Genomic DNA, 27,023 nt, shown 5'->3' with positions numbered 1-27,023 from the left:
ATATTCTTGGAAGACACCGCAAAATTGATGACTATGTCAGGTCAGTACCTTGTGCCATACCTTGTGCCGATGAAACGCAGCGCCACGCAGTGTTACTTGTGTTTAAAACCTTGATCAATTCGCTCGTGAACAGAAGCGAACCCTACAGCAAAAAGAGATATTCAACATGCCCTACATTTCGAATTCGTTGGAATGGATACCAATTCTCATCGAATGGCAGGCAGAGAATTATCTTGTTGGTAAGACGGTGTACTTCAATCCAAAGAGGCTCAAAGTTGGCTAACAATCCGATGCTGTAGTGTCACTTCTTACCGTGGTGTCATATGATTACCGTGAGTCCATATGTGCTTCATCTGTTGCTCCATAAATATTTTCACCTGCCGTAACGAATCAACGTAGTGCTCAGCCTAAGCCAAGAGGTCAGTTTAAACCCACCTCCTACATTCAAAGAAAACTTCTTTGGCTAAATTGGATCAGGAGGAGCTTATATGGGTATGTACGCAACCCATGGCATAATGTTGCAATGGTGATGGTGACCTTGTATTTCATAGAAACGTGGACTATCTCTGCTGACATGTCTTTACGTCTTTGTGAGTGGTTTACAAAAAAAACACTACTCGTGATAATTGATTATTGGTAAGCTTCGATATGTTGGCATCCTCGTTCCCATGTATGTTATGAAGCAGACAATTCACTTCATGATTGCTAATGCTCCATCTATCCCATCTCTTCATCAGAACATATCTTGGTTGGTGTCTTTCCAGCTTTCATTCTACACAAGTGTGCTAATTCATCCACCAGTTCTCTATTTCCCTGTTGCTCTATCAGATAATGTAGGATGATAACTTTGACAAAAAGTGCATGTAACTCACTGCTATGAACATCACAGGGGTGAGGACTTTCCACTTTGTCCGCAAATCTGACCATCCTCCTGTATTGACAAATGTTTTCCCATGCTATCAAGCTGTAAGCCACTTGTTCTTCATTGTCTAGTTATTTCTCATGACTCCAAGGCAACACTCTCAACATACTATCCATTAACGCCCTCCCTACTGTACTGGTCGCGGTCGTTCAAGGTGACACTCTGAGATAAAAACTTTTCAAGTAACTAAATCGAGACTTCCAGGATTCATGACTGCCCGAGTCTGTGCCCTCTATGATAATTCGAAAAAGATCACCATCTCCCTCGGCATGACTTTTGCCATCACACAGCTACTAAGCATTTCTGTAACCATCATAGGATTAATTCCTACATACGGGAATGTCTGTGCGTCATTTCAGTAGTGTTTTTGCTGTTCTTGACAACTGATCGTTCCAACCAGCCCAAGAGGCAATTCTGTTGGGCATTCGAGGATGTGCAACTCTTAATCAGCCGAACCCGCTGTCTTGGATTTGGCTAATCCTCTCAAATGGAAGTATTTGCGCTTACGAGCTGCTACTCATTTCGATGCTTGTGTACCGCTCAATTATGTATTTGAGAGAACATAGAAGCCAAAATGTATCGCTAGGATTGAAGGGGTTAATCGTGTTGTTGTTGGGGCAGGGTATATTCTATTTTATATGGTGAGTATACTCCTTTTCCCAATATTAACCACTCACACTGCCTAGGCTCTTTACTGATGAGATTCTGTCTATATCATATGGCTTATTAAGTTTGGTAAGTACATCGCAGATGATGGTGATGATTGAAGATAACACGGAGGTTAATGTGGTTACAGGGGACTACGACAGAAAACACCCTTGCTGCTATCACTTTGGCCATGGAAATAGGGATAATTTGCATGATGGGGCCATGGCTAATCCTATCCATTCGCCAGAACCATCTAACCCGTCTGAATGGAGAGTCGACGCAGACTACGGGGCACACAGTCAGCACCGTCGCGTTCGAAAATCCGCCATCGACTTTGAACGGGCCAGATATCCCCACAAACGAAGATATTTCTCAGATGGAACGCAGTGAACCTTGATGCAGAGATAATTCCGGTCGATGGCCAAGCACCCCGAGCCAGAATCGTGACCCATGATCGCACCTAGTCATCTCCGGTGTAGATACAATGTTAATACTATAGATTTTCTGTCGTGTATTTGTGTTAGATTTGTGTCGAAACTTATCCAATCATAATAATTGTTCTTACTTAGAGAATGAATTTGGGGTCCAGGTTTTTCTTGTCTTTTCTCGCTTATTATTCACGCTTAGTATTGGGCCACATATGATAAGAACGGATTGTGTTGGAGAGTAAACGTGGTGGGAGGTGTCAAGTCAGATGTCCTGAAAGCAGCGAGAACTTCAGGAACCATGCTGCTCGGGGTTCTGCAGCACCCCGAACACCCCATTCCTCTCCTCCTTCCATCCGCCGTGGCCCGTCTTGAATGAATGGATGAATGAATGATCATAACAATGTCCACGAGGGAAAATACCCTATGACGGACAGTCCTACTATGAGTAATAAAGGATGAGAGCTACTGCAACGAAAAAGTGTCCGGCTAACACGTGCCCTGTGGACACCTAGAAGCATGAGAAAACAATGAAAGCTGTCCACCACACCAAACCATCGTCAGCCAACATGTTCCCCCGCGAAGGTGATACGAGCTTCCCGCCTTCTCAAGTACCATATTCATTCTGCATACTTTCTATATGATGCACCTGATCACGCACAATCTTCTTGCCCGCAACGCAAAAGGCTGCACAACAAACAGCTTCCCGCTCGCGTTCCGCGATGCCCATGGCCAGGTCGAGATCCAGGAGCAGGACATCAACCCCGATTTCGTATGCAATGTGCTACCACGCCTCGAGTGGAAGGCGCTCATTGATGCTGCGTGTCAGGTGCCCCTTGGCACCTCACGCAACGTTCTGCTTCGGCGTATACCTTCTGTGTACGTGTGAGGACTGATTACGAGTATACGATAGGTAGGCGACGAATCGCTACCAGCAGAGCAGCCTAATATGACGGATGACGAGCTGGTGCAGAAGCTACACTACGTACTCATGGAGGTGCACAACCTTGCTTTGAGCTCCCCGCCTCTCCTGATGGACTTGCTTATTCACCCACCTCTCTGCGAACGCGCAACACACCTCGAACGAATGTGATTCTCGATTTCCCGCATCTACGTTCTCCCGATACTTCGGCCCGTCTGCTTACCCTATACGCGCACCTTCCTCCAGATCCACATCACCGAGGGCGCAATGGTCTGCTCCAACTGTGAACACATCTGCCCCATCTCGAACAGCATTCCGAACTCGGTGCGTTTCCTCATCCCACATCTCACACCTTTACCCCGTCCCCGTTGTGTCCGATCGGCTGGCAAAAGAAACCGGATCCCAAGGACTCCATGGAGTATTTTTCCACCTTGCCCGTTGCACACCTCGCAGACATGACGGATGGTAATGGTCACGTTATGTACGGTGCGAACAGCGTCGCAAAAAAGCGTGCTCGGGTTGATTGATTTGCGCGCGTGACAGAATGGATGTCGATGCGAAGTCGTGGATAGAGAAATGCATGTAGTAGATTAATTTAACCTATAACGCAGTCGAATAGACGGCGACCATAGAATACTCACTCAAGATAGTTCTTAGAACCCTCATTCACGATACATTACTTATAGATTCAAGGCAATAATGATTATCCACTTCCATCTGCTTCCTTTCCTGGGGTGGCGCCTTCCTCAGCTACGCCTTGATCATCCTAACCATTCAGCGTATGCATGACAGCGGCTCATCTAACAGAGTTGGCCATTATCCAACTTTTCCGCTTTTGATGAAGTACATGGATATTCCGGTCGCAAAGGTGATCCACCTATGGTTAGCGGGCCAGTGTAAAACCTCGCTTACTTATGCCACGTTTATACTACCAGGGAAAAACATTTCCTATCTAGAACAACAGGAAGAATACTATACCTGCCCGAAGATCCGTTTTCAGCGTATCGTTCCCCCTCGGAATCGTGTCGACTGCTAGCGTACGCAGGATGTCAGCTCCTTCCTCTGATCGCCTGTGCGCGCGGGAGACGGACGTACTCTTTTATACTCTAAACCTGGTACCAGAAATGTTTTCTTAACATGTTGTGACGACTCATTTGAACGGGCAGTCTGAAAGCGTTTTATCATCTTCATGTGAATCTGACGTGAATCTCCACTAGTATACTATGACTCATAGTGATTTCCATACGAGTTCGGCTCCTCAAAAAACCGGCCGGATCTCTACTGAGTTGTGGTCATTTACGGTCATCGAAATGGAGTTGCTTGAGAAGCGCATCTACATCAAGAGTGAAACGAATGAATAATCGCTGAAATGCAAGTAAGCTGATGGAACCGTTCTCCGGCGCAGTCAAATCAGGTGGAAGGCGGTTTCGTGGAGAATCCGAAGGTTTTGGACGAGATGAACAAAAGTATCAGTCCCACTTGGGCCAGGGCCTTCTATCAGGCAAGGGAGACACCTTGTAACTGTCATATGATCAGGTCTCTCCGCTTTCCAGCGAATCAGCTCTGTAGTTTCAGTCTACGAATATTTGCAGATTTCCCAACCTCTCAGAGTACATTCACCTACCTTCATCTTCATTGTAACCTACTGTTCAACCTTCTTAGGATACTATCCGCCCCGATAATCTGTTGATGACCGCCATTTTCTAATTATAGTTGTTCAAGGTGACACTCTCAGCTAATTCCCAGTAATACAGCTAACTCTGATTCGATAGGAATTATGTCTGCCCGAGTTTGTGCGCTATATGGCAACTCGAAAAATGTTGTTTTCTCCCTCGGCACCGTTTTCGTTCTCGTGCAATTGCTGGGTATTTCGTTGGCTGTCGTAGTATCTTTTCCATTCGATGGTTTCACGTGTGCGTTACTGCAATCATGTTCAGGTCCGCGCTTTCTCAAATCACTATGATCATCAGCCCAGGAAGCTATATTGCTAGGCATCCGACAATGTGTTTCTTTTCCTCCGCCAAATCCATCTTACTGGATTTTCTATGTGGTGACCGACGGAAGTGTCTGCGCATACGAGCTTGTCCTGATTGTACTGCTTGCCTACCAGTCAGTTGTCTACTTGAGGGGAAATGGAAGTTCCCGATTGCAATTGAAGGGGTTAATGAAGTTACTTGCGGGGCAAGGTCTCCTTTATTTCATATGGTCAGTGTTCTTTACAACATCGCAACATACTAATTCACATCAATGTTTAGGGTTTTGGCATCGCAGACTCTAAACACAGTATACTCGTTTCCGGGAATACTTTCCCTCGTAAGTAATGTGATTTAACTGATAGCGCATTGAAAATACGTACGTTACTGAGAGGCTGCAACCCTTAGAACCTTACACTACAAAACACCCTGGATAATATAAATCTAGTCCTCGAGACCGGACTATATTGCATGCTAGGGCCTTGGCTGATCCTGGCATTACGCCAGAACCATCTGTCCCAACTGAACGGAGGATCCAGCATATCAAGAGGTTCCGTTAGCTCCGTCGTATTTCGAGGGTCGCCATTCGTTATAAACGATCCGGAAGCTTCAGCAAACGGGGAGTTTTAATCTCCAATAGTATAGTAGCATTATAATACAGATGAAGAGATAACTTCGTCAAATTGTGCTATCTGTCGCGTACTATGCATACAACTTCGTGTCTGATATTGCCAAACCACGTTCTGCGTGGCGCCTCCCGGTGCTCCAGCTCTTGAGGAGGTAACAGGCAGGTTAAGTCTGAGAGTGAGATCCCGCCCCGGGCTTGAGCTTCGACTATGCGGTGGGTTCGAGTTGTTGCGAAATGGCGATGAAAGCCAACTCAGAAAGAGGCGGTAGGCTCTTGGTAGGCTCGCGAGCCGTGAGAACCCGACTGTCCGGGGTTATGCGGCACCCCTAACACCCTTTTCCTGACCTCCATCTTCCCGACCTTCCTCATCGTCGTTCATATCGTCAAACACGCTCGTCCTTGGGTCAACCTATGGTGCGCCTGATCACGCACAACCTCCTCGCGTGCCACGCGAAAGGCTGCACGACGAACAACTTCCCGCTCGCGTTCCGCGATGCCCAGGTCGAGATCCAGGAGCAGGACATCAACCCCGAATTCGTGCGCAACATGCTACCGCGCCTCGAGTGGAAGGCGCTCGTTGATGCTGCGCGTCAGGTGTGTTTTGGCACTTCATACAGCGTTCTGCTTCGGCATATGCCCCTTGTGTACGTGCGAGGACTGATTGCGAGTGTGCGATAGGTAGGCGACGAATCACTACCGGCGGAGCAGCCCGAGATGATGGATGACGAGCTGGTGCAGAAGCTGCATCGCGTACTGATGGAGGTGCGAAACCTTACTTTGAGCTCGCTCCTTGCCTCCCCTAACGGACATGACTATCCATCCACTTCTCTGCGAACTCGCGACACACCTCGAACGAACACGACCTCGCTCTCAACTCCTTGCATCCACGTTCTGTCGATGCACCTGTCCCCGCTACCCCATCCACGCACCTTCCTCCAGATCCACATCACCGAGGGCGCAATGATCTGCCCCAACTGCGAACACGTCTACCCCATCTCAAACGGCATTCCGAACATGGTGCGTTTCCTCATCCCATACCTCCCACCTTTGACCTGTGTAAACCATCATCTTCCTCATTCTAACTTGGCATTGCATCCCTAGCTTCTCGCCGAAAACGAGATCGGCTGAATCTCTCTGCTCGTCATGGGCCTAGTAAGCCTTGAAGATGCCAAGGTCGGGGGTGCGCTCGATCGATCTTGGAGGGGTGGACCTTGGTGCTTGATACCATCGCGAGCATCTCGTGGGCGTTCACAACCGTGGACTGGCATATCCACACTCAGATGGTGACTTCTCCACGACTCATCGATTGGCCACTCGTCCATCGTCCTACGCGCCAAAAGTACATTATCTCGTCAAATAATAAAGTCCTTTATCACCCAAATCGCATTGTCAAGGGTATGAACAATCCAAAGCGGTATACGGTATCGAGCGTACAGTACAGTATGCTATGCACATCTAGACGCCATAGGTGATGCCGTCGTACTATGCGAAGGTAAAGGGAGAATCAGTAAGCAAGGAACCATTACACTCTATAGCGGTATACTCTATGGTAGCGTAATATGAGAATGAGACGAAGCATGCAAGAACGGAGATGAAAGCGGTATAAGTGTCCGAGAATGCTGAGCAGAAACAAACAAACAAGAAAAAAGAAAACGAGTGTGGGGCGCGCCTATCACGGACAGTGGACGAGCGCGAATGCGAAAACAAGCAAAATAAAATAAGATGAACAAAACCAACCATCGATGCCTCACCAGCTGCCTACGCCCGTCGCCGGAACCACACCCCAGCCACCACGTCCTCTTCCCCGTCACCCGCACTCTCGCCGTCTAGACCAACCCCGGCCCCAAACGTAAACTCGATATCCCGCAGCCCCTTACACGCCTTACTCCACGCCCTCGCATGCACCCTCTCCACGCCCTGCCCCGCATACGCGCTCATCAGCGCTCTTCCCTCGTCCGACTCTGGACTGATAGGCATATGCGACACCGAGAACGAAGAACGCGCGTCCGGGCTGCGTGCCGCGTTCGAGACGTTCCCTTCGCCGCTCTGTGGAACGTCTCTCGGGAGAGGACTAGACGCAGACGGAGACCGAAGCGTGAACATGGACATTCGGCTCCTGCTCCTACTGTGCCCCTGCCCCTGGCTCGGGACTGGACTCGGGGGCCCTCTCCCACCGCCACTACCACTGACGAGCGAGCTCGCGCTCAGGCCCGGCGAAGGCAACGGCGACGCCGACCCGCTCGCCACGCTCCCGGTCTGCGAATGTGCTGACGGGGAGGCAGGCGATACGGGCGGCATCAACGACGACCTCGATCCCGACCCCGCCTTCGACTTCGACTTCGACCTTCCCAGGCTGAGATTGAACATGCCGCTGATAGGGCTCGGGCTCTTTCCGCCGCCGAATGCGAGGGGCGAGCCGCTTCCGCCATTGCCGGGCATCAGCGAAGCCAAAGAGGCGCCGCTGGGGAGGGACAAGCGCGAGCGGGCTTTGCGCTCCCACTCCGCTTTCGACTTTGACTTCTTAGTCGATGGACCTTCGGTGCCCTCGGAGGCGGCAGCGTCAGCGCCCGATGGACCGTCGAAGCCTGCGGGGACTGCGGGTGTTGCGTATGAGTTCGGGCGGATGATAGTGATAGGCGGCGTTGAAGGGGACGCGGCATCGGGAGTGGGAGTCGGCGACGGCGGCAGAGCGAGAGTAGACGAAAACCCAGGCGAAGGCGCTGACACCGACCTCGGAGCGAATCCAGACCCGGTGGGCGACGGCGTCAGCGGGGGCAGCGCCGCGCGCTTGAGCGTGTGTAAGCGCAGCCGGGCGAGATGCGCGCCGAAGCGCGGGAGCACGTTGTCCATGATCTTGTACAGCGTCTGTTCCGTGCCCGGTTGTCAGCGCCCCGTTCTGGGCTGAATGAAAGAGCAAATAGTGCAGGGAAACGCACCTCGGGCGCAGAATCGTCGTCCCACAGCACCTGCACCTCCAGCCTCTCCAGCTTCCCTCCTTCCTCCTCCTTGCCTTCCTCCTCCTGCTCCTTGTCCATCTCCGTCCCCTCCATGCCTTCCTTGTCTTCCCGCTCCGCACCATCCCGCCTAGACGCACACAGCATCCCAACAGCACCCACCATCTTCTCCGCCGTGCGCTTATCCACCTGCTGCCCAAATACAACCTTCAGCTCCCGCACGCCCTTCAACGCCTGCACAACAGCCAAAGGCCTCAACCCATCATACAGCGTCTCCCGCACCACAATCGCCACGCTCCGCGGCGCATGATGCAGCTGGGGCACCAACGCCGTAACCAGCGCCGGCGGACCGCCGAGAGTATGCAGCGACGGTAACAGCGGAGCACGCAGAATCGCCGGGAGCGCCGAGGACGACGTCACCGACGCAGCCGGCACAGACCCAGAAAGCAGATTCGGAAATGCCAACCAGCGCAGCTCGTCCTGTCCCCTAAGCCACTCGACCATCTCCCCGAGGTCGAACGACGCTCCTGCTGAGCTCTCACCCTCACCCTCACCGGTGCCGTCGCGATCACTGAGAGTCTCGCACGTGAAACATAGACTCTTGAGCTTAAACCCGACCGCGTCCCGGCCAATCGTGCGCGGGAGCATTCCCGCTCGCCACGCAGGCAACACAAGATGCTCCAGCGCGCGCATGTTGCGCAGTGCGAGAGGGAGCGTGGACCACCAGATCGTCTCGAGGCGCGAGCCGGAGCTGGAGCGGTGGTGAGTGTGGGTGTGGACGGGGGCGGTACGTTCTGGCATTTTGCCCTCGGTCGTGGGGATGGAGGTGGTGGATAAAGGGGAGGGAGGGGGAGGAACGGGCCACGATGTGCATGTCAGTCGGTGCACGCGGCGCGCGAGGTCGGGAGTCCCTGCGAGGACGGCGATAAGCTGAGCAGCGCGTGCGCGCGGGAGAGCGGATGGGGAGAGGTCGAGGGAGGTGTAAAGGGCGTCTTTTGCTGGACCGGACAGAGCACGTGAAGAGCGCGCGACGATGGGCAGCGATGCTCGAGGGAGCTGGGAGAAGATGGCAACGAGGAGCTCGGGCGGAAGCTGGCGCGGTGACGATGACGATGGTGGTACCGCCGCGGAAGGCGGAGGCGTCACGTATATCAACGCAGATGGAGCTCTCGACTGGGTGGGGGACGGGGCAGCAGACGAAGCGCCCGATGAAGGCAGCGGCGAACCAGGCGTAGAGCTCAACATCGACGTCGACGACGCCTGTGCATCGAGGAGCTCGGGCTGACTGAGCCATCTCCGTGAGCTGCCGTTCGCAGCCGTACCGAAGCCCAAACTCTTCCGCGTGTCCTCGCCGTGCCCGATGGTATGGAAGTTCCTCGTCTCTAGCCCCTCCGGCCCATCTTCCGTGCCCCCAGACCCCTCGCCCCTCGACCGCCTGACCATCTTCCCATCCACCGAGCTCGCCCTCCTCCCCAGCCCACTCGGCCTGCGTATCTCCGAGATGGCGCTCTCCCCGCTCGCAGACGAGCGGGTGCTCGAAGCACCGAGGGACTGCGACCGTCTCCGTCCGATGGAGGGAGAAGCGATGTTCGAGACGGGCGCCCATCGCGGGTCGGCGGTGTTGGCTATGAATTTGGGCTCGGTCTTGGAGGCCTTGGCAGATGACTTGGGCGCCTTCTTAGAGGAGCTGGATTTGCGGGTGGAGAAGAGCCGTTTGAACATGCTAGCGCCGGGGCTTGGACGCGCGCTGGTATCGCCCGAGCGGGACGACGTGGGTATAGTCTTGGATGCGGCGGCAGTGGACGAAGGAGGAAGAGAAAGCGTGTTTGTGAGCGTGGCAGTCGAGTCGACGTCGCTCTCGACGGAGCTCTCGGGTATGGGGCTGGGGCTGTTGTTCAGGGACGAAGAGGATGCCTGGGCGAGTTTACGCGCGAGAAAGGACATGTCACTGTCCGCAGCGCTGAAATTGGACGCCGAGTCGCCGGATTTGAGTTTGATAGATGCGAGGCTCGGGGATGCCCAGCTCGCGGGGCGTTCTCGGCGCGTCGAGGCTGTGGACGCCCAGCTGATGGGCCGCGACGCGGCAAGGGACGGGGCGACTGTTGGAGATGTGGATGTGGATATATGCGTGGATGCCGATGTGATTGTAGATGCAGATGTTGATGTCGATGTAGAGGAGGTGGAAAAGTAGGATGAGCGATCAGCAGTGTAGGCAGGGGAGAGCGGGCGGCATAGAAAGTAGGAAGTCTGCTCTCGGTTGAGTGCGCTCGAGAGCGAGGGCGAGACGGTGAGTGTGCCCGGTGTTGATGCCGACCTGACTTGGCGAGCACGCAGCTGAGGTTTATCCCCCGAGTTGAGGAGAATGCGCGGTGCCCGTACGCTTGGAGGTGTAAAGGAGGAAGAGGCAGATGGGAGTGGGGGTAAGCGCAAAGGCGCGGGTGCTGGCGCGGGCGGGTCGGCAAGCATTTTCCGGCGTTTGTCTTTCCACGAGGATGCCTTGTGTTGATCGCTGCATTGAGCACTTGTCAAACTACCACAAGTTCCTCTCACCTTCAACGGATTAGCTCAAGGACGAGACTTGGAGGCGGACTGGCATCGGGAAAGATCAGGGAAGGGAGGGTGAATGGATGGAGAGGCACGCAGCGGGTTTATATGTCATAAGACGTAAGTGCGCGCCCGTTGGAAGGCTTTTGACGGACGGCACATGGGCTGAGACAATCAGCAGGCACTCCAACTCGGCACCCATCCTCTTCTGCTCGCTCCTGAATCGACCGAGACCACTTGGCCTGATCCTCACTCCGAATCATCTTCTCGAGTGGTCAGACTCCTCGTTCATCCAATGAGCATCCCCGCCCCGACTCCACCGCACTCGTAATTTCATCATGTCGACAGTCGTCATCCACCCCGTTGCGCACTTGTTTATTCTTTTCTGACCTCGAATCAGACATCTGCTCAACGTCTGACAGTCGTCTGACACACTTCTGACACTTCCCTCGTTCATTCTTGCTGCGTCGGTGCCTGAGACAGCTTGACAGGGCGAGAACGCGAGAGCCGCCCAGACGCGCATGCGGCATTCAATGATCGCATCGTGACCGTGCTTACTCCTCCTCGTGCCTCACGGGAGCTCCAGAGCACATGCTTGAGCGCGCCCTTCCTCGACCGAGTTTAGCTCAGTCATTGCCATTATAAACGCTCGGTGATCGCGGCCTTCGACTCTTCGTCTATGATTTCAAGTCTTCGTCACTGATAAGCTGAACACCCCCAGATTATAGGTGTCGTGGTCGCACATGTGAAATGCAGCCGGGCGGTCATCCTGACAGTCCTTACTGTCGTATGTCTCTGTCAACATTGTCCATGTACCCCGAATCAGCTGAGCCCGATGCTCCTGGTCATCTGTCCAGACGAATGTCTTTCAGTGGCCCTCTGACTTCGGATAGGCGCCACCACTCCACCACCGGTATTACCGGTCATTATTGCCTTCTGCCTCCGACGGAGTAATTGGTGTGAGACTGTGATGTCTGCACACCCGGGCCAACCAGACTGCACGTATAGTACGCCCTTACCGCGTTATTTCAATGCATCACCAACGCGTCACTGGCTAAGTAGTTGAGCCTGAGCCGGCTTCAGGTCCCCTAGGGGCGTAAGTAAACATCGACTTTGTCTCGCTCTCATTTTCGTTTGTACCATTGTTCAAGTTATTGATAGACTTGTTACCTCGAATCCAAATACAGTAGATAGGCGTGATGTAGATTCAAGAACAATAGCGGTTCAAGTACGACCGGTAAGTATCGAAGCCGGTGAGGGCTACGACAAGTACTCGTACGAATTCAAAGGGGATCAAAGGTCACCATCGAAGTGGGAGAACCGAGTGCCAATCGACTGCTAGGGAGTAACTACGAAAATGCGAGTATTTAAGTCTTCGAAAGCGAAACCTCGAGGTAAACGTGCGATAAACATGCGGTGGTCTATGCGCAGCCACGATGCTACCCCTACAGACCGTACAATGCCAACCCTACATCCAGTGAAAGCGGCACTTGGGGGTCAAAGAACACTATGGACATAGACTGATACATAATTTATCACTAACTTGCAGAAAATATCCTCGTGAAGGCAGTATCCGAGAAAACGACAAAATATGTGTGTAACCATTGTTCGAATCTACATTTAGTAGCGGTAGACCTTATCCCGGGGAATTAGATGTCATGGTACAACATTGCTCACAATATCATCCTAACTTTCCCCAATCAAGCGACTTCTTGGAGCCTCTGTCTCCGGCACCTTCACTCTCATCCATAGTCGTCGGCTGACCTGCAAAGGCAACAGAGCTTATGATCGCCCCTCCATTGTTTGATTCTTGTCGCACTTTCTCCCTGTGGCATTTGCGCAATGATAGAATGAGCCAGGGTCCCATCAAGCACGGAGCAAGTTGGGTGGAAAAAGTGTACAAGTTGCTGAGAGCAAATGCTTCAAGGAAAGTCTGATATAAGACACATTTCAGCACGTGGTTGATATGTGTTTAGGAAGCGGCGTATAAAAAATCCGCACCATGTTTACATTACTGTTCGTTAAGACGTTGATTATACCGAACGAGAGAGCTCTGTGTCAAGTGTAAGCACGCATATGCTCTGGAGAACAAAGCAAATGACCTCACCCGAGGAAGTATAGGAAGCTGTGCTGAACTAGCAAGCCAACTATACTGCTTATCCCCAAAGAATAAGTTTGCTTCCTGTACTCTCTGTACTTCCATAACGACTGGTAGATTATCATGCCGATCAGAATCAACTCAAAGGCCAGGTACACAAAGCTATAAGCCCAGTCTATCCATCCCGATAAGTTGTTATCCGCTTCAAGGGACCCACAAGATCGGATACCGATGATTATTACTTCCATCCCTGCCCAGCCAGTTATGCAGTTGGAAACGAGTTCAGAAAGGACTTGAAGTGAGCATGACGTACCCACGCTTCCAAACGGTGCCACATTATTAATAATAACCGTGGTAACAGCCATCATTGTTATAATGATAAGCCCTACGTTCAGAAAGGTGTTTACTCTCCTTGAGTTCTCATACACTGCGCAGACTCGAGTGACCATGACACCTGGTCAATATTAATGATATCAACTCGGATTTCACAGGGCTGTATGTGACATACCTTGCAGAACTAACACCGCTGCATTATTCAGCAAATTCTCCATTATAATTTCAAGTGCATTACCTAGACAAAATCAGGTTTTTTGAGTTTGGATTGACGGTTGGGTGTTACTCACAGCTGTATTTTTCCAGCGTGATGTCAGACAGAACATTAGTTGTCAAGATCGTTTTATATGTGCATAGCTGCTTACGCCTGTCCGCGAGCCAAGTTAACTTTGTTTGGACTGGAAGACAAACGGAGGACTAACATGATCTGACACGTCTATAGGTAGATGAAGGACTTCTGTATGTTACAATAGAGCTATAAACGTGACAATTGCGGCTGACTCACACATACTACCCCTGGTGAAGATTGGTGAGCTGAATTAGTACATGAACGTATATATCACTTCGTGACATACACAGCCCATATCATACCCGTGTACCGCAGCTAAGTATCATCGTCAGTGCCGTTGTTTGAGCTTGAATGACAGATTGACTCTAACTGACAAACGTGTATGCGAACGACATCCATGATAGCTTGTGTCTCTGCGAACGAAGCCCAGAGAGATCACATTCAATCCAAAGGCTGCACTTCTAGTAGACGCAGGAAAACTATCACATACCCAAATCAACTCAACCTGTGATAGCAATATGCTCAACAACCTTTTAACGGCTGAACGCAAGACGAGCATTGGGCCGCTTACCTCGTGATCAAGGCACAGTACTGCAAAAGATGTTAGCACATGAGATTTAAATAGCAAAGACCCTCACGAGCTTACTGTAATCATACACGAGCAACGTTGGGATGACAGATACTGGGAGGGGTATTGTGTCTGGTAAGCACGCCGACGGATAATTATATGAGCTGAAAAATGCGCTTACTCCATAAGTAATATGAAATTTGATTGCTCAGGAGCCAAGGTATCTCTCCAGGATCATTGACGACGATTGCCATCTCAGAGAACTCGAGCTGTATTATACCGGAGGGAGAGACAGAGACATCCCTCCATTTAAATAACTTGTTCATAATGCGGTGCTTGGTTAGGGTCAATCTGAGAACTGTTCCATCTTAGCTCACTTGAGCTGATTGGACTTGAATCTCACAAGTGGCTGTGGCATCTTTGAGCAAAAGGAGCACTTGGTTCAACAAGTTAATCACCATGCTTCTGTCGGGCATAATGCAGCTCAACTACGCAAAGGCCGCTCTGTGGAAAGATCCGGACTACACCTGATATTCTCAAGCAGATAGTTGTGATCCCGGAACAGCAGATTCACCTCAGGTCGGTGCGAAAGGCATTTGCAATGCGGAAGAACTGTGGTTATCTCACGGAGGACAGGGACTAGAAGAGGGGGCGAACTAAGGGTCTTTCTCGCTTCATTCTCTACGATTTTTTCTCCCAGGAATAAGAAGCCTTTCGCACGACTTTTATGCATGCGACAAAGCCCGATTGACCACAATTAGAGTTGCGTGGCTTTTCTCGCGGGTCATGTCATGCAAAGAAGGCTTTCAGTTCTCCCTCCCCCTTTCAAGTTCAACCTCCATTTGTCTCCCGAGAAAATGGCAGTTTCTCTGCAGTATCTGAATATGGTGTGATATTTAGCCCCCTGTCGCCCGTGGCGTATGAGATCCATGTTGGTGCTCAAAACTATGTCGGTGTTTCCACGTCATTGCTAGGTATAGCGTCAACACCTTTCGCACACCAACCAGACGGCGTGTAGTAGCTACTGAGCTAGGGATTTACAGATAGACATCGTACGTAATGGATATAGTTAGATGCGATAAAGAAGACCTTGATTATAGACGGGGGGAAGCTCAACAACCATTGGCTGGCGAGCGAAGCGACTCATGTCGCCTACTTTCACAGGAGTAGGGTGGGACACTGGCAACACAGGGGGTGGAATGATTTGACTCTGATACAGCACAGGGATTGGTGGCAGAGGGCGAGCAGATCGACTTCCTCCATTGATTTCCCCTCCCCTGATAAAAAACCGCCACAGACCATCAACGGTGGCCGCATCCAGATTACTAACGGGGCCAAGAGGTTGATTGGTGAAACCTATTTGGGAGGAGCTCAATTGTTGAGGCGGATGCAAGCTGCCATAGGACGTAATGAAGCTGAGTTGCTGTAGCGAAGGCAATGAGCTGACTGAGGAGCCTGACAAATGTTCGTTGGAATGTGTTGGTACGCGCGACTCAGCCGAATAGATTCGCCGATATGGTCGAGGGTATGTCAGCTCTCGATACCTAGCGCGTCGTCTTCTGAGCCATCCCTTGGCAAGGAGATAAAGACATGCACTGGCGCACAAGGGGAGGATTGTCGTAAGCATAACCAAAGTACGTCTACATACGTTACACAGTAGCTTCCGGGGAAACAAATCATCACTCACTGTTTGCTTGCAGGGCTGAGTCCTGCCAAGTCCTGTGCCGACCGACGCACTGGCTCAACGACCATGGCATGGTCACCTGCGCGCGCGTTGGACAGCATCATATCACTCAGCCACTGAAAAGGACTGCCAGGAGCGGGATGCTGTGAGACGTTCTGTAAAATGGCCAGAACTTGAATCAAACATTTACTGGGTCACCCGCTCTCATCGACATATCACGAATCGAACTTACTGGAACCAAAGTCTAGGGTGACTTGGATGCTGGTTAGAGTCAACCTTAGCGCAAGCCGTTTGACGATTATATTACAGATTATGGAGCTCATTAATCACTGCAAAATCTTTGATGTGAGTGATATGATCCCAAATGGCTGTATCAAGCTCTTCCTGAGCACAAGGTCTTGTCAGTGGTACGAAGAAAATATCAGGCTGCCTACATGATGTTGGTTGGTGTAGCCTAGTTATTGTGGTGGCCACAATGCCTGAGAGAAAGATATAAAAGTAAGGTTGACCTCTTAAGCTCAATGAGCGAAAGGTGAATTTCTGAGATTCTAGCGAGTACTTGCAAGATCAAAGTCGAACGAAACCCCCGACCAGAGTTCACACGCCACCGGAAATCTAACGTTCATTCGCGCGCACTGGATTCAACATCTCACAACTCCGGCAGCAAGGCCTGTGTTCATCAACGTTCATCCTGTGTTCATTCTGATTGTGATGCAATTCAACGAGCGCATATATTGAAGTCAATGCTGTAGTAATATCACCCTTTTAAGGTCCAAGTCCTCGGAGCATCTGGCATATCTACTGGTCGACCCGCCTGACGCGAAGTGGCACTCCTGTCCCTTCCTTTCCCACAACCCGCAGCCGGGATGAAACTGGGCCCGCCCTTTCTACCTCCATATCAACGTTCTCTAGTTCAAACACGAAGTATCTGATTAACACCGAGATCACGGCCTCGAGGTTACTTCAAGTTTAGCTTCTCACATTCTCAGTTGAACACGAAAGCGACTAACTCACCTTGACCTCGGCTAGCGCGAACGCTTTCCCGAGACATGCCCGCTGCCCGTCTGAGAAACTCAGTATGTGTCGATGCCCTTGTATCTCACGCGCCTTGGTTGGAAGTCTGTCTCCGTCCAGCCATCGTTCGGGGTGGAACTCGCGCGAACCCGATCCCCAGATGAGCGAAGACCGGTTCATGTATGCTGGAGATACAGAGATGAGTGTACCTTTTGCGACAGTAATGCTGTTCACAAGACTCCCGTAAGCATCCCGGATAGGTTGACTCAAAGGAATGATATCATTTTCACCAGCCTAAGTATAGCCGTGATCGGAGGACATATTGAGCGTGAGAGATGGAGATGTGGGGAGAAGTCTTACAACGCGGATGAAGTCGCTGACACTTGAGATTGCTTGGAGGCGCAAGCTCTCCGTAATGACCGCATCGAGGTAAGGCAATCCATTGGTCATCTGATCATACGATGGGTCGGAGTTTGCGAACACGGAGAGGGATTCGCGAAGCTTGGTTTGGGCGCTCTGGTTCTGTGCAAGGCGAAGTCCCGTCAATAGAAAAATAAAGAATAAAAAAAAGAAAATATTATTATTTTCAAAGTGTATAAATTTAAAGACGTACCTTATTATGTAGGTTGCGGAACAGCATCCACTATAAATATAGCACTTATCAGCCAGAGAGAGCACAGCTGTGCCAGGGGGTTTCATCACCGTCAAAGCGACTGCAACAATATACACATCAGTCAGCTGATCATACTCGCCATGAGCGATACGATGGTTTACTTACCAGATGTCGTTTCATGGCCGGCAAATATCAAAAGCTTCATCTGAGGTATGAAGCTCATAGTGAGAAACACGCGTCGACATGCTATGCAGGCGACATGCCTGAGACAAAACCTCCTCCGCTGACATGTGCATCTCTGAACCTTCACTAAGTCCTTCGGACTTTACTAAATGCAACGCGAAATAAGAATTGCCATTCAGTAAACTAATATAAAACCAGAACACACTGAGCAAGCCGATGATGGATCTTTCTTCCTTTCCACCTCCACTAGACTCTCCTGCTTTTTCCTTTCGCGTGTTCTCCAGCAGCGGTCTTGTCGCTTCTCCGAGAGACCTGTTCATCTCGACACCCAAATTGGAGTCCTTGTGCGGAAGGCGGCTAACCCAAGGCAAGATTAGCGCTAACAGGTCACGCGTATCACTGGGTTCAGCAATTTGGCGTTCATGCAGTCTGTCGAAGAACGCCGTCACAGGTGGCCGAGCACCTGAGAGGGCGCCGAAGTCGTGCGAGAAACCGGCGATACCGATGGAGTCCAGACTGAGAAGAGGTCGTGAGTATACAGTTACTGAGCGACAATCACCCCTACGAAATGCGTTGCATCCTATACAAACCAGGGTTAATAACGGTTATGGTGATAACAAAGGCGTAAACAAAGTATACGAACCAGCTTTGTACTTCAATAACCGCTGTTTCTTTCTCCGCGCTTTCCGCAATCAATATTTCCCAAGACTCTTTGACCTAGGTGTTGATGAGTAAACGGTTGCTAGTATGTCCAAGTAGTACCCGTCAACATACCTTATACCCTGCATCAGTGAATACCGGCGTCAGCTTGCGGATGGCAGCGTTGCTGAATGCAGGAATCATCGCGCGTCGATGCCTTATATCCGCAGTATGAACTCATGTAGATCCCCAAGTCATGGCTCAATGCGCACCTCTTGTGAACATCCCCTTCTGCCCATAACAGGTTATGCCCTGCCTGATAAAAAATCCGTCACGATCATAAAAAAAACGGTTCATTACACGTGCCCACACATACAGCTTGAGCAATTTCATCCCGTGTTGCTTGTGGGCGATGGTACCCTGCTGTATCCCGAGCGTAAACATGCGCAGCCGCACGTGAGTCACATAGAACGATCCTTGAGCTCCAAAGACCAGCAGGAGCCGAAAATACCGGCCCGAATGTCTTCGCCCACTCTTCATACAGAACGCTTGCGTCCCTGGCCTTTCTAAGTGTGCCGCCAACACCTGTGAGGATACTGGTGCTATGTGGACCGCGAAGCCGCGTGGTAGTGAATTGACGGCGAGCAGTAGTACGAGTAGCGCACAGGAGTACGAAAGCAGCGAGAGAGACCAGAAACACGTCTATCGTCCACGAGACATAAGTGAGCGAAGCGAAATTGGGCAAGGATGTGCGGTAGAGCGTGGTCGGTAGCGTCAGTGGCATCGTCAATCGCGTTGTTACTGAGCTTGTATGCGTGTACGTTGAACTGGATGGTCTGACATAACGCTATCCTTATATATATGGCGCGTGTACTCAGAGCATTTCTACGCACAGATACGTGTTCACTGCGGAGGGCGCTGCGGAGCGGGCTAAGAACTCACCGTGATGCCCGGAGCTGGCGCCTATTTCAAGCTCCCCGAAGGATACTCCACACGTTAATATGATGCTCGGGAAAAGTTTCGGAGAACGTCTCTAGGGAAAAAACAATAGGAACACAGCTCATACAAGGGCAGGTTGTGCTTGAAATACCGCTTGCTAAATCTGGGACCAATTTGCGTTGACATACACAGGGCGCTGCAGACCGGTTGAGAGCGTAAATCTGCGTACGAAGCGATTTATGTCCCGCACGGGAAATGCCGCCGACTCCAATGCCTGTCCTTGCACCTGTCGCAAAGTTCATCATGATTTTCCGGCTGCAGGCAGGCGCAATCCACAATCCCTTTTCAATCAGAATGACACACCGTATTATTACAATAACGGACTACTTTCGTTTGCGAATATTTGTAGCGCAGTATTGCGCAGTGTGTCGGCGCTAATTAGCAAGACGCAGCAATAAGACGCATCGATTAATAAGCGTTGATTGAGGCGCCGCAGTATTGCTTACTGATTGTGCATATCCTACAAGGATGTGTAGGCGCTATTTGGGGGTATATAAGGCGGGCGATTGTTGGAGGCCTGCAGCATTCGAATCACCATCAACATGAGTCTGGTGCCAGCATTTTATCACCGTCTGGTTGTATCATGAGTCTGTTCGAGCTCACGGACAGCCGTCTGTTACAACAGTCGTCATCCAGTTATCAGAGCAATGCCCTCAGCTTTTCCCATCGACGAAACCAATCCTCTTCCGGCTGAGCTGAGAATACACAGCCCTTATGGCGACAGAGTTTAGTTACAGATCAATGCCTGGCATAAGCTGTCACAAAGCCACACTTTTCTGTAGACTCTGAGGAACTTTTATTTTATTCATTTGACGGTACCATCGGCATATAAAGCTGACGACTGAGCTAAGGTACAGGAGGATGCGGCTGGACGTAGGATGAATCGTAGGTTACCTCACAGCCGGTCTACGAAGGTTGATCTGGACACTTGCCAGACTTTCGAGAGAAGAAAGAGAAAGGAAACATAACATTCTAAAGAAGTACAACGGTGAATGCAACCCATACATTTACGAGAAGATGCGAGTAACATCCAAAACTGTTGCAACCACTTCACGTTTGGGTAATTACGAGACAAGGATATGCTATCGTTACTCCAAGCGTGATAACTCATAATTGACGACCAACGTACTAAGTAATGCAAGAACTATTGTTCAGCCTGCTTCACCCTGAGAGTACTACCCAAGCCATCCATCACAGCAGCACGCGGAAGGCGCGGTTGTCCATCCGTTCCCTTAAGGGTATCATCGCCTCCCTTGATCTCGACGATGAAGTACCTGATCAGCACGTACAGAACAGCCTTCGCCAAGCCACCGGTATTAGCATCCCGATTCGATCACTAAGACAGAACCACGCCTCACCTTCATCTCCGCCAGCGCAAACGCCTTTCCGAGACACGCTCTCTGGCCATCAGAAAAGCTGAGTATATGCCGATGTCCTTGGATCTCCCGTGCTTTGGACGGCAACCCATCTTCGTCTAGCCATCTCTCTGGACGGAATTCGCGCGAATCGGGGCCCCAGATCGAAGATGCGCGGTTCATGTAACAGACGGGGACGGATACGATCGTGCTTTTGGACACGGCGATGCTGGTTAGAAGATTTCCGGAAGCATCATAGATGGGTTGGCTGAGAGGAATGACGTCATCTTCGTCTGCCTGAGATATTGTTGGACGTGTGAGTTTCGAGCCTGTTATTGACATGGGGTGAGAGCACTCACGATTCGAATAAAGTCGGCGGCGCTCGCGGAGACCTGAAGACGCAGGCACTCGGTGATGACCGCATCCAGGTAGGGGAGATCGTTGATGAGCTGCTCATACGATGGGTCCGAGCTTGCGAATTCCGGAAGGGAATCTCGGAGTTTACTCTGGGCTTCCGGGTGCTGGGCGAGGTAGTTTAAGATCCTCTGTGAGTGCTGTATAAGATCCTCGGAGTAAACGCACAGCAACGAACATTCATACCGTTAATGCGCCTGTATCGGCGTATATGCTGGTCAGCAAGTTCGGAATAAGGGTGTGCGAATGATCTTACCCGAAGTAGTCCTATGGCCAGCGAGGATCAGTAGCTTCATCTAATCGAGAGCGAGGTGAGTTTGTCATTGAGCTGACTGCACTGTAGACCAGTACTCACCTGAGACAGAACCTCATCTGTCGACATGTACATTTCTTCACCCTTGCCCAAAGCTTCAGACCTCGCTGAACAACGGCAACACATTAGCTCAATGATAACGTTTGAACCTAAGCTCAGGTGACTCGCACAATAAAGCGAGAATCGACTTATCCTTCCCACTAATGCCGACTATTCCTGCACTTCCCTGATGTGCCCGCTCAAGGAACGACTTTGCAGCATCTTCGAGGGCCTTATTTAGATCGCCCACCATAGCCCTATGCTTCTTGGGGAGCAGAGAAAGCCAAGGAATGACGAGACCTAGGATGTGTCGCTTGTTCTTACTCAGCTCTGGCGCGCGAGCCTGGATCGAGTCGAAAATTGTAGCCACCGGCGGTTGAGCGCCCGCGAGGGTGGCAAAGTCATGGGAGAAACCGGCGATACCGACTGAATCAAGACTGACAATGCACCGTTGAGCGAAATGAGGGAAACTCGAAGTGTTGTAGCACAGAAGAAAACGTACGAGAGATGGCTCATCCTACACCACAGAGACCACGACGCTAGTCAGGAGGATGATCTGAGTATAAGGATTCAAGCGAACACACCAGGCATGCACATCTATCTCTACACTCCCCGTAGTTGCACTCTCGTTAATCAAGCCCTCCCAAGCTTCTTTAACCTTCACAATGAAGCGTTACGACGATGAAAGACAGCAAAATTTCGATGTATATACCTTATATGCGCCATCAATAAACACCGGAGTTAGTTGACGGATGGCAGCATTGCTGAACGCTGGAATCATCGCCCGTCGATGTCTATGATCATCAGCCAAATCATTCGCGAAAAGCGAACGCCGTGACACGTACCTCTTGTGATCGTCGCCTTCCGCCCATAACAAGTTGTGCCCACCAATGTTAGCGATCGCATCCCGCATTTGCTGTGATCTGCGATAAACCGTCGAATCGCGCGCATACACGTGTGCTGCCGCCCTCGGATCGCAGAGGACCACTCTTGAGCGTCCGAGACCCACTGACACAGAGAAGGCAGGGCCCAAAGTGTTCGCCCATTCTTCATACAGTATGCTTGCGTCAGATGCTTCGAAAAGTACCTCCCCAACGCCCGTGAGAAAACTCGTGCTTGGGGGGCCGCGAAGACGCGTCGCGTTCCACTGACGCCGTGTGGTACGGGCTAGGTGTAGCAGAGCCAATGTGGAGAGGGAGATCAATAACACATCAAGCGCCCCATGCCTCTGAGATATAGAAGAAAGGGATGGTCGAAGTCGCTCGGAAGTTGCGAAGAGCTGATCGAGTGTACTGGAGACTGAGGACATCGTTGACTGTTAATTGGCCAGTGCTTGGTGGAAAAGATGCGTTTATATACCTCACGTCAGCCTTCGCGACTCCATGTATAGTATACGGTCTTCATGGAAAGCGTATCGACGCGGTCGATGAGGTGAGGCAGCAGGTAAGTCGTTCAGGCTCGAGGTCGGCACCGCACAAGGAAGGTGAGGAGGACCACCGAGCTCGTGTCCCGCGCTGCGGCAAGCGAGCACGATTCGGCACGCTCCAGGCCGAGCTGAAACTCCGCTTTCAGCTCGGCTGCTGCTTGCCGTCGCTTATCCATGTGCACTTCCGAATCCAACGAATCCAACACACAAGACGCACACCTTGCGGCGTTCTGCATTTTTTTTTCGTTGAGCAAGTAGAGAAAGGATAGCGGCGGTGGCGGCTTCGGCGGAATCAATGGTCCCTTGATAGAAACCTTGTGAGTACTGCAGATTGGAATCACTGTGCGAGTTGCGATCGATGTGTCGACATTTGGATACATCGTGAAGGTGAGCGGCAAGGCACTCGTCACTTATGGGCCATTTGACATAACTTATCATTTTTATCATGATCGCAACGTTCTCCAATAATCTGTTTCAGTTAGGACGAGGCAGCAGCGTACGCTGCAACACTGGCATGGCGTCGCTCGCGTGTGTCCAAATGATCGGCTCGGTCATCTCCCAACTTTCGCGGGATCCAGCACAGGCTTATCTTTCAGGTTCTTTCTCAGAGCTTTTTTCAACAGCTGGTAGATCACCACATACACAGAAGCGCGCGATGTCTGTGATAGCTTACTTCCGAGGAGGTAAAGTCGTGGACGCCAATAGGCCCCGCCTCAGCCCGCCGGTCGGGCTCGAACGCCGCAAGCGCCCACGCCAGCAGCCTGCCTACTACAGGACGCATATGGTTAAGGCTCGAAGTTGGAGGTTTGGAATGAATCCATAACATGCCACGTTACTTCAAGGAACCTCCCACCGCCAAAAACGTTTTACAGACCCACTTTCTCAAGACAAACATCCACGTGCGCCGCCATCCAACGTTGCCTCCAGACGGTGGGGCAAATATTTTTCAATTTACACTCGATCAAAGAAAGTGTTTGCTACGCTCAGCTGACAATGAATTCTTCCGTAGACCGAAGTAGAGCCGAGAACCTCGGTGGGATCAGATCGATTCGCCATCCCTTTGTGCGGTCCGTAACATGGCACCTCCCGCGATGTGTCCCGGCCTCTCGGGGTCGCGCCGCCAGCTTCACGGCGCGTTATCTTCTAATATAGGCAATAACCACACAGGCTTCAACGCCTCATATCGGTTGGTGGCTTCGATATCCATCCGCCCTCTGGCAGACATAGCTCAAACGGCGAGTGATCGGACACTTGGAGCTCACGCTCCGGTGTTCTGCGTCAGCGCGTAATGAGTCCGCACTAACTTGTTTGCGACAAGTGGGTGCTTGGGTGCGCCAGCTGTGACTGCGCCCCATGATTTGGATACGTTGATCTAATCGATCGACGCCCACAGAACAAGCTCTTTAGGACGTCTGCGAGACGGTTCTGAAATTTCAGATCACTAGCGCCGCCACATCCTCATCATTACCCTGATATCCGGTGTCCCGCACGTCCCGCTCTCAGCCGGACCTTCGTGCGCTCTTCCATACGCTATTCTTCGAAAGCACCTCAGGGAGGCGCACGGCCTCTTTGCTCGCTTCCTTGTAGTGCCGGTGAAGGGGTTATGCAGATACTAATCTCTCGTAACTGATTCCTCGTTGGCGCCTGTGGACAGCACTGTTCCGTTGATGGCGTATTGTTGGTGCGAACGAATAATCAAGATACCGCTGTAAAACTCCGCCAAGACGAAGCGGTATCGTTTTCAGTTCAGAGCTTGGATACTTTGACAATAGTGGACGCTCAATATGTGTCGTCTCCGTGCCAGGCGCGCCGACTATCTGGACTCGGGAGTCCATAACTCAATTACGCAGACCAAAGGTCAAAGTTCGACAGCGGAACAGGGGAAGTCAGGCGGCGCACTCGGAATTCGTACTCCCCGGTACGTGCGCATGCTCATCCGATCGAGGACCATTCGTCACGATGACAGAGGTGGGCGTAATGATGGCGTCTCCCCTACCGCATCCCCCTCATTCTTCGATTGTGGAACTCAACTTTGGCATTTGGCTCTGCACTAGACTGCATATGCTATAGCACACCCATCGGACACGCGTGAACATATCACCGTTCTAGCTGGCTCTCTCGACGGCAAACCGGGGGATGACGAGGTATAATAACTGGGAATTAATGGGCTTTTCCCCACTAATTCAACGTCGGCTCCAGACGAGTCCTCCGGATAACATCACCCCCCAGCAGTCATCCGTCGCAATTTTCCATCGCCAATCATGGCACGATGCTACGAAATCCCAGACCTTCTTGCGCTCTGCCCGAAGAAAGTGGGGAACACCATCAGTCCTCATTTTGATGCAGCCCGTATAGGCTATGAACGATGGGTGAACGAGACGTTGCCCAAGGGTTTTGCTATCGTACGCCCATCTTCTCCGTCCTGTCGAATAAAATTCGCTCACTATCCTATTATTGGGTCCGATGTTTATCATTGTATACGGCTATATGGGATCGTTATCCTGTTCTAGGAGGTGGACAACGCGGAAATGCCTCTGCTGGCGGCGCTCGCGTGGCCGTATGCAAGCGAGAAGGAGCTCCGCGCTATTTTGGCGTACATGACGATGTCGTTCATGCTCGAGGAGATGACGTATGTGGATTTTGATTCATCCTCTTTGCCTATCGGACTGAGTTTAGACACTGTGGATGGTCAGCGACCGAGAACCCACAGAAATTTCCACACGGAACAGCGAGATCTGGATCAAGGTTCTTGGCGATCCGGAAGCGGGACGTGATGTTTTAAACCCTCATCCGTTCATCAAGTTGATGACCAAGTGAGCTTCATCGCCGTCATTATTCATCCTCGAACACTAACACTACATTTACACTTTGTCATATGAAAGATCCCTCGCTAACGACCTCAAATCCGCCATTAACCCGTTCCACTGGCCTCAGGTCCTTGAGTCCAACGTCGCGTTTGCGCGGTGCGTCATCAAAGAGGCCGAGGATCGCGAGCTGTTCGAAGACAAGGATGCGATCCGTACCGTTGAGGCGTACATGGAATATCGTCGCGAGACAATCGGAACGCGACCCTGTTTCGTGCTCATGCGTGCGACAAGAAAGCTGTACCTCAATGACGAAACGCTTCGTGACGAGGTGGTGGCGGACATGGAGAACTATGCACTGGATGCGGTGTTCATTGCAAACGTATGTGGCACGATCAGGCTCTGAGAAACTCTGTTCATCGCACATGTGTTGGTTTAGGACATTTACTCGTACAAGAAAGAACTAGACGACAATGGAGCGCTGAACAACATCGTCACTGTCATGACCCGTGACCCGCTCACGGCATCTTTACCTCTGCAGGCACGATTCAACCACGCTGCTTCGCTCTTCCATCACGCACTAAAGCGCTTCGAGGACGCTCGATCGGCTATTTCTCTCGCAAAGGGAAAATACGACGCGAAGACGTACGATATGCTGCAGCGGTACGGCGAAGGTCTGGTTGACTGGATCGTAGGGAACATCGAGTGGAGCATCATTAATCATCGGTACTGCGTCTATGACAGCGAGAGAGATAGGCAGGGGAGGGTAATGAGGCTCAGTGCGAAGGAGGCAGAGTTGGCTGAAGAGAATACGCGCATCTCGGTCAAGGTCGAGACTGTTGACATCCAAACGTACACGGTGGCTCAAAACAAAGTATCGCCAAAGACGTACTTCGGTATCCAGCTTATGCTCTTTAGCCTCGCTTCCATGTGCATTGTATTTATTTATCACGTGCACTACTAGTCAAGGTATGCTTCACAACCGACACAAACTGCAGTTCGTCTCGGGTATCCGTAACAATGACCCCGTCCTGACGGGCACATATTTGCTGGGTTGATAATATTTACGCCAACTAATCCAATGACCAATGTCAGTCCTATCTCTGACAACTAACTTCTCATTCTAGACGCACGATCCTAATCTACTAATATTCTGTGCTGGGCCTTAATGAAAGGTATTGTGATCTCCAGTGCGAGGTGGATTGCGGAAGTTGATGGTGCTCAACGTTTCTTCGG

The 27,023-nt window shown here is 51.2% G+C and overlaps 8 protein-coding genes across 8 annotated transcripts; 4 read left to right on the top strand and 4 right to left on the bottom strand.

The window, feature by feature from the left end:
• Positions 1 to 166: 166 nt before the first annotated feature.
• CONPUDRAFT_75484 (uncharacterized protein) lies at positions 167 to 1,967 on the top strand (the record flags this gene model as incomplete). The annotated part of the gene is made up of 11 exons (XM_007773674.1): positions 167 to 239; positions 300 to 332; positions 400 to 419; positions 451 to 492; positions 552 to 590; positions 642 to 780; positions 1,241 to 1,267; positions 1,323 to 1,415; positions 1,509 to 1,563; positions 1,609 to 1,657; positions 1,719 to 1,967. The coding sequence occupies 11 exons, from the start codon at positions 167 to 169 to the stop codon at positions 1,965 to 1,967; spliced, it is 819 nt and encodes a 272-aa protein (XP_007771864.1).
• Positions 1,968 to 2,638: 671 nt separating this feature from the next.
• Positions 2,639 to 3,444, top strand: CONPUDRAFT_75483 (Trm112p-domain-containing protein; the record flags this gene model as incomplete). The annotated part of the gene is made up of 4 exons (XM_007773673.1): positions 2,639 to 2,824; positions 2,909 to 2,992; positions 3,164 to 3,241; positions 3,310 to 3,444. 4 exons carry the CDS (start codon positions 2,639 to 2,641, stop codon positions 3,442 to 3,444), a joined length of 483 nt encoding a protein of 160 aa, XP_007771863.1.
• A 2,428-nt stretch (positions 3,445 to 5,872) lies between these two features.
• On the top strand, positions 5,873 to 6,896 carry CONPUDRAFT_108916 (Trm112p-domain-containing protein). Its single transcript, XM_007773846.1, has 3 exons — positions 5,873 to 6,112; positions 6,197 to 6,535; positions 6,620 to 6,896. Exons 1-3 carry the CDS (start codon positions 5,930 to 5,932, stop codon positions 6,644 to 6,646), a joined length of 549 nt encoding a protein of 182 aa, XP_007772036.1. The 5' UTR covers positions 5,873 to 5,929; the 3' UTR covers positions 6,647 to 6,896.
• A 232-nt stretch (positions 6,897 to 7,128) lies between these two features.
• On the bottom strand, positions 7,129 to 10,938 carry CONPUDRAFT_145911 (uncharacterized protein; the record flags this gene model as incomplete). The annotated part of the gene is made up of 2 exons (XM_007773845.1): positions 7,129 to 8,383; positions 8,455 to 10,938. The coding sequence occupies 2 exons, from the start codon at positions 10,936 to 10,938 to the stop codon at positions 7,277 to 7,279; spliced, it is 3,591 nt and encodes a 1,196-aa protein (XP_007772035.1). The 3' UTR covers positions 7,129 to 7,276.
• Positions 10,939 to 12,648: 1,710 nt separating this feature from the next.
• On the bottom strand, positions 12,649 to 14,780 carry CONPUDRAFT_145910 (uncharacterized protein; the record flags this gene model as incomplete). Its single annotated transcript, XM_007773844.1, has 12 exons — positions 12,649 to 12,949; positions 13,124 to 13,224; positions 13,623 to 13,685; positions 13,738 to 13,845; positions 13,953 to 13,981; positions 14,023 to 14,051; positions 14,111 to 14,149; positions 14,227 to 14,241; positions 14,308 to 14,327; positions 14,383 to 14,436; positions 14,486 to 14,621; positions 14,682 to 14,780. The coding sequence occupies 12 exons, from the start codon at positions 14,778 to 14,780 to the stop codon at positions 12,698 to 12,700; spliced, it is 945 nt and encodes a 314-aa protein (XP_007772034.1). The 3' UTR covers positions 12,649 to 12,697.
• Positions 14,781 to 16,993: 2,213 nt separating this feature from the next.
• CONPUDRAFT_156847 (cytochrome P450) lies at positions 16,994 to 19,221 on the bottom strand (the record flags this gene model as incomplete). Its single annotated transcript, XM_007773843.1, has 11 exons — positions 16,994 to 17,296; positions 17,363 to 17,524; positions 17,616 to 17,645; positions 17,705 to 17,715; positions 17,781 to 17,820; positions 17,891 to 17,943; positions 18,004 to 18,314; positions 18,442 to 18,515; positions 18,573 to 18,654; positions 18,710 to 18,753; positions 18,814 to 19,221. 11 exons carry the CDS (start codon positions 19,219 to 19,221, stop codon positions 16,994 to 16,996), a joined length of 1,518 nt encoding a protein of 505 aa, XP_007772033.1.
• A 1,359-nt stretch (positions 19,222 to 20,580) lies between these two features.
• On the bottom strand, positions 20,581 to 22,866 carry CONPUDRAFT_156846 (cytochrome P450; the record flags this gene model as incomplete). Its single annotated transcript, XM_007773842.1, has 11 exons — positions 20,581 to 20,733; positions 20,795 to 21,088; positions 21,151 to 21,336; positions 21,392 to 21,402; positions 21,462 to 21,501; positions 21,561 to 21,625; positions 21,720 to 21,994; positions 22,060 to 22,074; positions 22,142 to 22,215; positions 22,270 to 22,351; positions 22,403 to 22,866. 11 exons carry the CDS (start codon positions 22,864 to 22,866, stop codon positions 20,581 to 20,583), a joined length of 1,659 nt encoding a protein of 552 aa, XP_007772032.1.
• Positions 22,867 to 25,244: 2,378 nt separating this feature from the next.
• CONPUDRAFT_156845 (terpenoid synthase) lies at positions 25,245 to 26,845 on the top strand (the record flags this gene model as incomplete). The annotated part of the gene is made up of 6 exons (XM_007773841.1): positions 25,245 to 25,385; positions 25,494 to 25,612; positions 25,677 to 25,796; positions 25,866 to 26,169; positions 26,227 to 26,724; positions 26,786 to 26,845. 6 exons carry the CDS (start codon positions 25,245 to 25,247, stop codon positions 26,843 to 26,845), a joined length of 1,242 nt encoding a protein of 413 aa, XP_007772031.1.
• Between the last annotated feature and the right edge of the window lie 178 nt (positions 26,846 to 27,023).

The sequence above is a fragment of the Coniophora puteana genome (genome assembly GCF_000271625.1).
Source record: "Coniophora puteana RWD-64-598 SS2 unplaced genomic scaffold CONPUscaffold_11, whole genome shotgun sequence".
Taxonomy (NCBI): Eukaryota; Fungi; Basidiomycota; class Agaricomycetes; order Boletales; family Coniophoraceae; genus Coniophora; species Coniophora puteana.
This window is presented reverse-complemented; position numbering and strand designations above follow the sequence as displayed.

Bases quoted from the DNA above. Each gene is read 5' to 3' on its own strand.
- CONPUDRAFT_108916 (XM_007773846.1), top strand. From the start codon at position 5,930: ATGGTGCGCCTGATCACGCACAACCTCCTCGCGTGCCACGCGAAAGGC. The intron at 6,113-6,196 runs GTGTGTTTTGGC...AGTGTGCGATAG, and splicing joins TCGTTGATGCTGCGCGTCAG to GTAGGCGACGAATCACTACC. The intron at 6,536-6,619 runs GTGCGTTTCCTC...TTGCATCCCTAG, and splicing joins CAAACGGCATTCCGAACATG to CTTCTCGCCGAAAACGAGAT.